Source organism: Pteropus vampyrus, unplaced genomic scaffold, assembly GCF_000151845.1.
Source record: "Pteropus vampyrus isolate Shadow unplaced genomic scaffold, Pvam_2.0 Scaffold353, whole genome shotgun sequence".
In the NCBI taxonomy this organism is placed as follows: Eukaryota; Metazoa; Chordata; class Mammalia; order Chiroptera; family Pteropodidae; genus Pteropus; species Pteropus vampyrus.
This window is the reverse complement of record NW_011889134.1, coordinates 1,831,708-1,840,352: the sequence shown is the minus strand read 5'-3', so window position 1 is coordinate 1,840,352 and position 8,645 is coordinate 1,831,708. Positions and strand designations below refer to the sequence as shown.

The following is an 8,645-nucleotide window of genomic DNA, read 5'->3' as shown; positions in this document are numbered from 1 at the left end:
CTGGATTCTAGAATCCAAGAAGCAAACAGAACACATTATTATCTCAATTCAAAAAAGACCTTTCCCAAGGCATATTATATTAAAACTGACAAAAATTAATGACAAAGAAGGAATTCTCAAGGCACCCAGGGAAAAGAAGATGGTAACCTATATAAGAAAACCCATTAGGTTATCATCAAATTTTTAAGCAGAAACTCTACAAGTTAGGAGGGAGTAGAATCAAATATTCAAACTATTAAAAGAGAGAAATTACCAGCCAAGAACAATATATCCAGCAAAGTTCTCCTTTAGATATAAAGGAGAAATAAAGACCCTTTCAGATACACAGAAGCTGAGGAATTTCCCACTACAAGGCCTGCATTACAGGAAATATTGAAGGAGTTATTCTACCTGAAACAAAAAGACAAAAATACAAAACTATAAATAAGATGACTAACAGACAGACAGAAACACATAATTGCAAACTTTATTCAGAGTTGGGTATTATACACTTAAATATTACATAATGGTTAAAGGAGGTAAAAAATATTTTCAAAAGAGAAGAAAACAATAACTACTGCAACTCAGAAATGAACTCACAGCATAAACAGAAATAATCTGAGAAAACAAAAAAAAAACAGAAAAGGAGAGGGGGTAAACATCTGAAATTACAAAGGGAAATGGAGATAAGATGCACTCAGAAGAAAAAGGGCTACTATATACATAAAACTTATTTTTTTTACATAAACTTAATGATAACTACACATAGAAAAATCCAGAATTGAGACTTGTAACATAAAAAAGAGGAAAGATAAGAAAAAAATCAAAGAATACCACCAATAAAATGACAGACAGAATCTCTAACTTTTCACCAAGAATGAAAGAGACAGACTTACATGAATGCTTTTCACCAACTGTTAATGATGATTTGGGGAAGTTTATATGACTAAATGAAAAAGTAAAACACCCAGTGTTTGAAGGAATATTGAGAAACTGGCAATCTTACATATGGCTAATGAAAACCTGAGCAAAATTTTCCTTGTAAAATTTTAAATAGTTTAGTACTTCATTTTTTTTTTTATAAAATATATCTAGTTATCTATCTAGCCATCTTTCTTTATAGCTATATCTTTAGGGGATATATAAAAATACTCCAAACTTTCAAGAGAGGTTATCTCTCGATGATGAGTCATATATGGCTGGTTATATATTTTTCTCATCTGCAATTTTTAGTATCCTACATTAACATGAAATACCATATATTTCAATTCTAAGATGCACATATTTCATGTCCCTAAAATCGAGATGTGATAAAATCATTAGTATCTTAGATTCCATGAATTTGTTAATTTTGTAATTGAAATATTAGAGTACTTAAAATGAAGGAGGGATGATAATTTAAGAGACATCTCCCAGAGAATTAACTGGTCTATTTACCTTAGAATTGACTCAGAGAGTTCCAAAATAGAAGATAACAATTTGGTTATAGCAGAGGTTGTTCTTGTGCAGACTCAATCCAATTTAGACAGGAAAGACATATTCAACAAGGAATGAAATTATTTACCATAATAGACAAGGATATTGGAATGGGAAAAAAAAAAATACATAAACCTGTTTCTGTAGCATTTCTTTGAATTGGAGTGAGACGTTCTGAGAAAGAACTTACAGGTTGGGCAGTCAGTATGAGACTAAGAAAGCACTGGAGAAGTCTCAGATGGCCACATATTCTTTCTGAGTAGAGTCTATTGATGAAATTACTTACTCGTGAAATGCAACCAAATTTTGAAACTGTTTTTTGCCCTTGCAAAGCTGAATGTATTTTACTCGCAAATTTGATGAATGTAATTTCCACAATTCTCACAAAAATATAAAATCTTATATTGAATCAAAAGTGACCCCAACCCTCTCTTCCTGCTTAACTCTATCATTTGTAACTCCACCCAAAACCTTTTTTTTTTTTTTTTTTTTACCAAATCCTTTCCTTGATTATGCCATAAGTAGAATACATTATTTCAATAATATATTTCCCTCGGCCTTGGAACAGATTCTTAGGATATCTTTACAAGTAAGTGAGAGACAGGAAATGGTCATCTTTCCCAGAATTTTAAATCATCCTTTTGCTGAACTTTAAAATAATGACTAAAGAGTGTCAAGGCTTAGAAAATTTTTAATTTGTATCAGACTCTCTCATACAAAGGAGAATTCTGGTACCTATATGTATTACAAACACTTACTTTTAGTTTTATTTTCCAAAATCATTAAATGAAAATTTTTGAGAAATTTCCTTACCCAGTGAGTTTGACTGCATGTGTCTGAAGCTTTCGATATTTTTCAGATTTTTCGTTTGTGCTGGTAACATGTCTGTATATCCCAGACTTGTAATGGAAGAAATCTTCATGGACTTGCATTATGGCTAAAACAAAATCCGACAGGATAAATGACATGGTTTTAAAAAATTATCTTTAAAAACCTCCAGAAGTTCTCCCAGAACAATCAATGGGTAAATTGCCAGGAGTAGAACCTAAGACAGAATTTTGCAATACAGCCTAATTTTGATTCCCACTTCATTTAATTGGCTGCAATATTTTCTTGTTCTCTTATAAAAACAACTTTGAGCTGTTTGAATATTACTAAAGTACACATTATACCTTTAAGACACATTTTTTCTTAATTGATAGAGGCACTATTACTAAGAATTGAGTCCCTTGCAGTGAAGGCCCACTACACTTGGCTGGTGATTGCTACTTCTCCATTAACCTTGTGCTTTACCACAAGCCTCTTAAAACTCCAATTAAGCTAGCAGTGAAGGGTGAGCCTAGCAAACCAGGCTTAAAGTAATTGTCTTTAATCCTTAGAAATAAAAACAACCCTTTCTTGGTGAGTTTGAATAAAGAGCAAATCCTCAGCAAAAGAATACTTTGACAAGATTTCATCCTCCCAGCTCTGGAGAGCTAAGCCAATGTTGTATTCTTTAGAAAGTAAGAGCTTATACTTTATAAAGCTCTCCTTCATTTCCTCATCTAGATTACTTCTCTTCTATGTTGTGTGCTGTTTTGAAGGACTTGGGTAACTCGGGGTGAAGACTTTAAACTTCTCTTCTAGAAAATGTGAATTGAAAATATTTTTCATAATTGTGTACCTTCACAACTGTGTATAATGCTTGCCTACCTTAGTTTGGCATGCACTTTAAATAAAATAGAAACTAAGGTCACTGGCATTTGACAGATGCAAAAATGAAGCTTATACTCCAAAGTCAAACGTAACTTTTTAATGTTCTTCTTTTTATTTCATTTTTTAATGTTCCATGTCTTTTCTGATACTGTTCAAATATTCTCAAAAGAGGTTTAATTTTCTTTATCTACTTTAAAACATTCTCATAGGTTTTCTAAGAATTTATATAACTGAACTCTATACAGATCTTTGCTTTTGTTCTCTTTCCATAACCTAAGTTTATTTTTAATTCTACATATTTTAGAAGAATGCACACAGTGTTATTTATTCAGCATACTGTTGCCTTTTACATTCTTTTGTAGTGAGACCAGGGGAAAAAGCTATATGTTAGCCCAGCCAAAAATGTGCAGACAATCATGTTGATTCTGCAGCAAGATGAGTTAACCAACATTTATAAAAATGTGAGGATGTTGCTAGTGGTTTTTTGGAAGAGGTTTTTCCTCTTCTAAAGAAGAGTTGGCTTCTTTAGCTTTTCACACCATGAATAAAATATACTTTTTGCTGAAAAACACTGCCAATTATAAAGAAACGTGGGTGAGAAGCCATCACAATTAACTTGAATGCAGCTCCTTCCTTCAGTTTCTGACACCAAAATAGATTTGATGAATCCACAAACATATAACTATATAAGCTATCGTAGTGCAATTTTATTTTTGGAAAACCATAGCAAGTTATACAGAATAATAATAAGTTTGAGGGTAGGATTAAGCCCACTGTCATTCCAGCTCTGTCTTTTGCCCCGGGCTCAGGCTGGCAGGAGACATGTTCTCAACAAACATTTGTTCAATGGATGTTGACTATTTTGCATTTTAATTTTATTATTTTAAAATTTTATCTATTTATTTTTGATTTGTTATGTGAAATTCACGAACATTTAAATATATGGCCATGAAAGAAAACTAAGGTGTTTTCTATTTTTAAATAATTATATTACAAATTTCTTTTGACAGAGAGAGGAAACTTAAAACAGTAATATAATGATCTGAAGATTCAGAGAGGTTAAATAACTTGCTCAAAGTCATTCAAGTAGCAAAGGTCAAAGTTAGATCTTCGAATTTAGCTTTGAGTTCAAATGCCTTCAAACTGTCTCACAAACTTCACTTATTGAGGCATATATTGAAATTACACATGAATTGTCCTGCTCTTGTAATAAACACCAAAAGTGATACAACTATAAGAAGAAAAAAATTATGTTAATGTGTTTCAGGTTTTGTGTAAGGTCCCTGGATTTTAAAAATTAAATTTGGGACATATCTAATGTAAGGTTCAGTTTCTCAATGAATGTTAAATGGTAATAATGATTAAGAAAAAGCATTCCAACACAATTTTAAAATTTGTAGTTCCTGCTAGATGTTGAATCAATACTAATTAGGTCAGCATTCAGAAAAAAAAAAAAAAAACTGGCCAATAGTTCCTTATGTATATATCAAATGTTTTACATTTAATTTTGATTTATTTAAATTTCTTTGGTTAATTTAAATTTATTTGATTTATTCCACTGCATTGATAATATACATAGGCCCTTTTAGTGTTTACAACTTGAATTTCCATTGTAGACCTCACTAGATTTTTTTCTTCCACTCTCTCCAAGAAAATGTTTAGTACAGAGAATAGACACTGAGAATGTATCCTTATGCCATTTGTGGAAAATAAAATATAATAAGTAAGCAGAGGAACTATGTATCAGAGATAATATTATAAAAATCAGTCAGTGTACAGTAAGTCACTGTATTATTTTTTATTTACTGTTGTTTACTATGCATAACACATTTACAAAATTATCAAAATAGAAAGCCTTTATAAAACACAAATCATACAGGCTTATTTGATTTATTTTGAGTTTATAGAAAAAGGAAAGTATCTACTTTATTTCTATTGATAAGCCTTGATTTTTTTCAGTCCATTACCTGATCTATTTAAACTGAAAGTGAGAAAATTTCTAACACTATATATGATTTTTAAATATGACCAAACAATTAAATGAGCTCCATCACTTAGCATTTTATGTTTGACTGTCTGTTGGTCCATGATCACTTTGGAAAGATTTACCAGATTTTCATTAAATATGTCATTAATATTTAAGGATTCAATTTATGGATGAGTTTGTCTTCTTAAAATGACACCTAATGAAGTTATTAGGTGAAGATACCTCCCATAAATGCACTGATCTTAGAACTGTTGAACTCTTATAAATACTCTAAAAAGAAAAATTTTCTTTCACTCAGCTCCTTTTATATGAGTAAAATGTAATGTTGTTTACTAAAGGAAAAAATAAGATACAATCATATTTAATGCAAGCCTACCTTGGACTGGTCCATTGTGTATGATTTCTTTCATTATTTCAGTTTCCTAGAAGAAAAAATATCAAGGGCATTTTTATTGTTATCAGAGTACTAAACCCATTGTCTGGTGTATAATTTTAGGTGTTATACAATCAATTTAGGAGTTATGCAATCCAATGTGCCTTGACCACTTGAGATTAATCATGCTTTGAAATACTTACATATGAAATGCCACGTTGATGAAGTTGCTAAAGACAAGATGTGCTTGTTTATTTCATTGACTATTGCTGATAATAATGGAGAGAAAATATAATAACCATTTATGGTTACAAAAAATAATTAAGTTAAAACCATGTTTAATCAGTGGTGATTAGTGCCACCTCCATTCTTTTAATAACAGGAGCAATTTTAGATGCTTGTTTAGTGAAATTCCTCGGTGTAGATTTAGCATGCAAATATTTCTATGTTGCGACTCAATGTGTAAAGCAGCTCTTAGTATAGATCCAGGTCATTCATTCATTCATTCATTCATTCATTCGTCCATGCACATGTATCACAGAGTACATATCACTGAAAACCAGGATAGAAACAAATGTTGACCCTACACCTATCCTCCATGTATTTACTTTTTTATGAAACAGAAAGACAGTAAACAATTAATTGCATTATAAAACAATAATTTCTATTATAGAAATAAGCAAAAAAGTGCCATTGATGCACACAGGAAAGGGAAATTAATCCCACATAAGAGTCAAGAAAACTTCACAGAGAAGATGAAATACTGACCTGGGCCTTGACACATATGTGGGATTTTGCCAGATGCAAACAGATGGAATAACCATTTGGGTAAAAGGAATCATCACTTGGCTAAGTAGAGAAGTATGAAAGAGCATGGCGTATCTAGAAAGCAGATAGTAGTCCTTATATCAGGAGCATTATGGGAGGGTGGAAGAATAGATGCTGGCAGGACATGAATCTGTAAAAGCAGTAGGTCAGAAAAAAATCATGAAAGCCTGTATGTTGTAGTAAGAATATGGGATTGTATTCTGCAGGTAACTGGAAGCCACTGAAGGTTCAGATATTCTGAAAGTAAGGTCTGGGTAGCACTGATATGGAGTAAAATTTGCCAGTGCTTTTAACATGACAAACTGGAATGCAAGAGAGTCTTTTTCCCATCACAGCTATTCTACTTCAATTATTTTATGGAGTAAGGCAAAGGATTGATTAGATGAGCTACTACCACAAAAAGTCAGTTAAAATGTGTTTGTTTTAGCTGTTATCTGTCAAGCATATTAATTAATTAATTAAAACATAATTTAAAAACTCTATTTCCATGGACATTTTAAAATTTAAGCCAATCATTTATACTGCTAATATTACAAAGATCAGAAATCATACCCAAACTGGAAGTCTTTAATGGAAATTTTAAGAATATAAAAAATTATATGTAAGAACATAGTATTACCTTAGAATTAATAATTTTAAGTAGTTTTTAAATAGTTTTAATAAAAGCAGACATATATATATAACATATACATATATGTTAGCAAGTCAAACATTGTTAATTCTTACCATTTAGACTTACATTGGAAGAGACTCTGTATGGAGGAGAACACTGGTAGATCCTATTAGATTTCTCGATGTTGTTGGGACATGGTTTTGTGGCATGCCGTTTTCCCCGCCCATCAGATCTACTTGCCATGGCGCAGGCATTATTGGTAGTATTTTGATCCTTGAGGAGTGGGTAGCATGCGTGTGATACCAGCCTATGAGGAATAAGCAAAGAAGTTATGTAGTTTAGGAAAATGCCACAATATCCTATCTACATGCAGTTTTACTGAATTAAATACTTATAAAAATTATGCTGTCTACTTACATGTGTAACTTTCAAAATGTTAACTGATTCTAACACAGTTCAATGACATTACACTCTTCCTTACCCTCCTCTTATTTATTATATTTTTTAAAATCTTGCTTCAGTCTACTTTAATAAGAAATTCTACCTATAGTATAGAATTTCCTGAAGATAAAAAGTGACTGTCAATAAAATCTGTAGTAATATTAATAGGGAAAATACTCCTTCATTCTGCATCTATAGAAGAGCCAAATTTAAAATGCAAAAGACAATGAACTTATTACTTAGATGGGGCATTCTGATAAATTATGTAAATTTTAGAATTGAAGTTTGTTTATATTTTTGTTGTTATAGATACTTTCTCATAAGACTTCAACTATTATGTGTCTGTAGTTCATGACACTTTGGAGAAATAGTATATACTAATATAATAAAGTTAATAAAGTAGAAAGTTATCAGACATACACATTATACAAAAGATAAAGAAAACAAATTTAGTCTCTAATTTTGAAACTGAACATAGAAAAGTAGAAAATATTTGGCTTCAAATCTAACATAATTAGTTGACTATAGAAGCAGATGGCAAGAAAAATAAAGCAATGGAATTGGTTTTATAGATATTAAATGTTGAACTGGCCACAGAAGTATGCAATAAGATTGGTTCAAGAAAATTCAATAGTGTTCAATAGAGTAAGAAAATCTGAGCAAGGAGCATAATAAAAATAAAACTATGAAAAACACCAAACATTACATTAACTGTTGTTACTTTGGAATAATGAGTGCTATGGATTGAATTGTGTCACCCCAAATTCATATATTCAGGCCTTAATCTCAATGTGATGGTATTTGGAAATGAGACTTTTGAGAGACAATTAACTTTAAATGAGGTTATGAGGGTGGGGCTCATAATGGGATTAGTGTCCTTATAAGAAGAGAAAGAGACACTAGATCTCTGTCATGTGAGCACACAGGGGGAAGGCAAGCCAGGAAGAGGTCTTTAAGAACTGAATGTACTAACACCTTGATCTTGGGCTTTTCAGCTTTCAAGACTGTGAGAAATAAACACCTGTGTGTAAGCCACCCAGCCTCTGATATTTTGTTGTTAACCTGAGCAGACTAATACAATGAGGTTTAGTTGGGTCTCAATAATAATTTGTACTTTTAAACTTCTAAAGAGCTTTAATTTTTATTATAGTACAAAAGAGAAGCCAACCAAACACTATTACTCCAGGAAGGTATCAGCCATGTTGTCTATCCCAAGCAATCACTTTATTAGGCAACGCATATGAAAAAAAAAA

The 8,645-nt window shown here is 31.5% G+C and overlaps 1 protein-coding gene across 1 annotated transcript in view; it reads right to left on the bottom strand.

Moving 5' to 3' along the window:
* Positions 1-2,249: 2,249 nt before the first annotated feature.
* TINAG (tubulointerstitial nephritis antigen) overlaps positions 2,250-8,645 on the bottom strand; it is a 33,875-nt gene continuing 27,479 nt past the window's right edge. The window contains exons 6-8 of the mRNA XM_023522676.1: positions 7,078-7,314; positions 5,514-5,559; positions 2,250-2,392 (exon numbers count right to left, since the gene is read on the bottom strand). Of these exons, the coding sequence (XP_023378444.1) occupies positions 2,265-2,392; positions 5,514-5,559; positions 7,078-7,314 (411 nt within the window). The 3' untranslated portion in view covers positions 2,250-2,264. The remainder of the gene's footprint in view (positions 2,393-5,513; positions 5,560-7,077; positions 7,315-8,645) is intronic.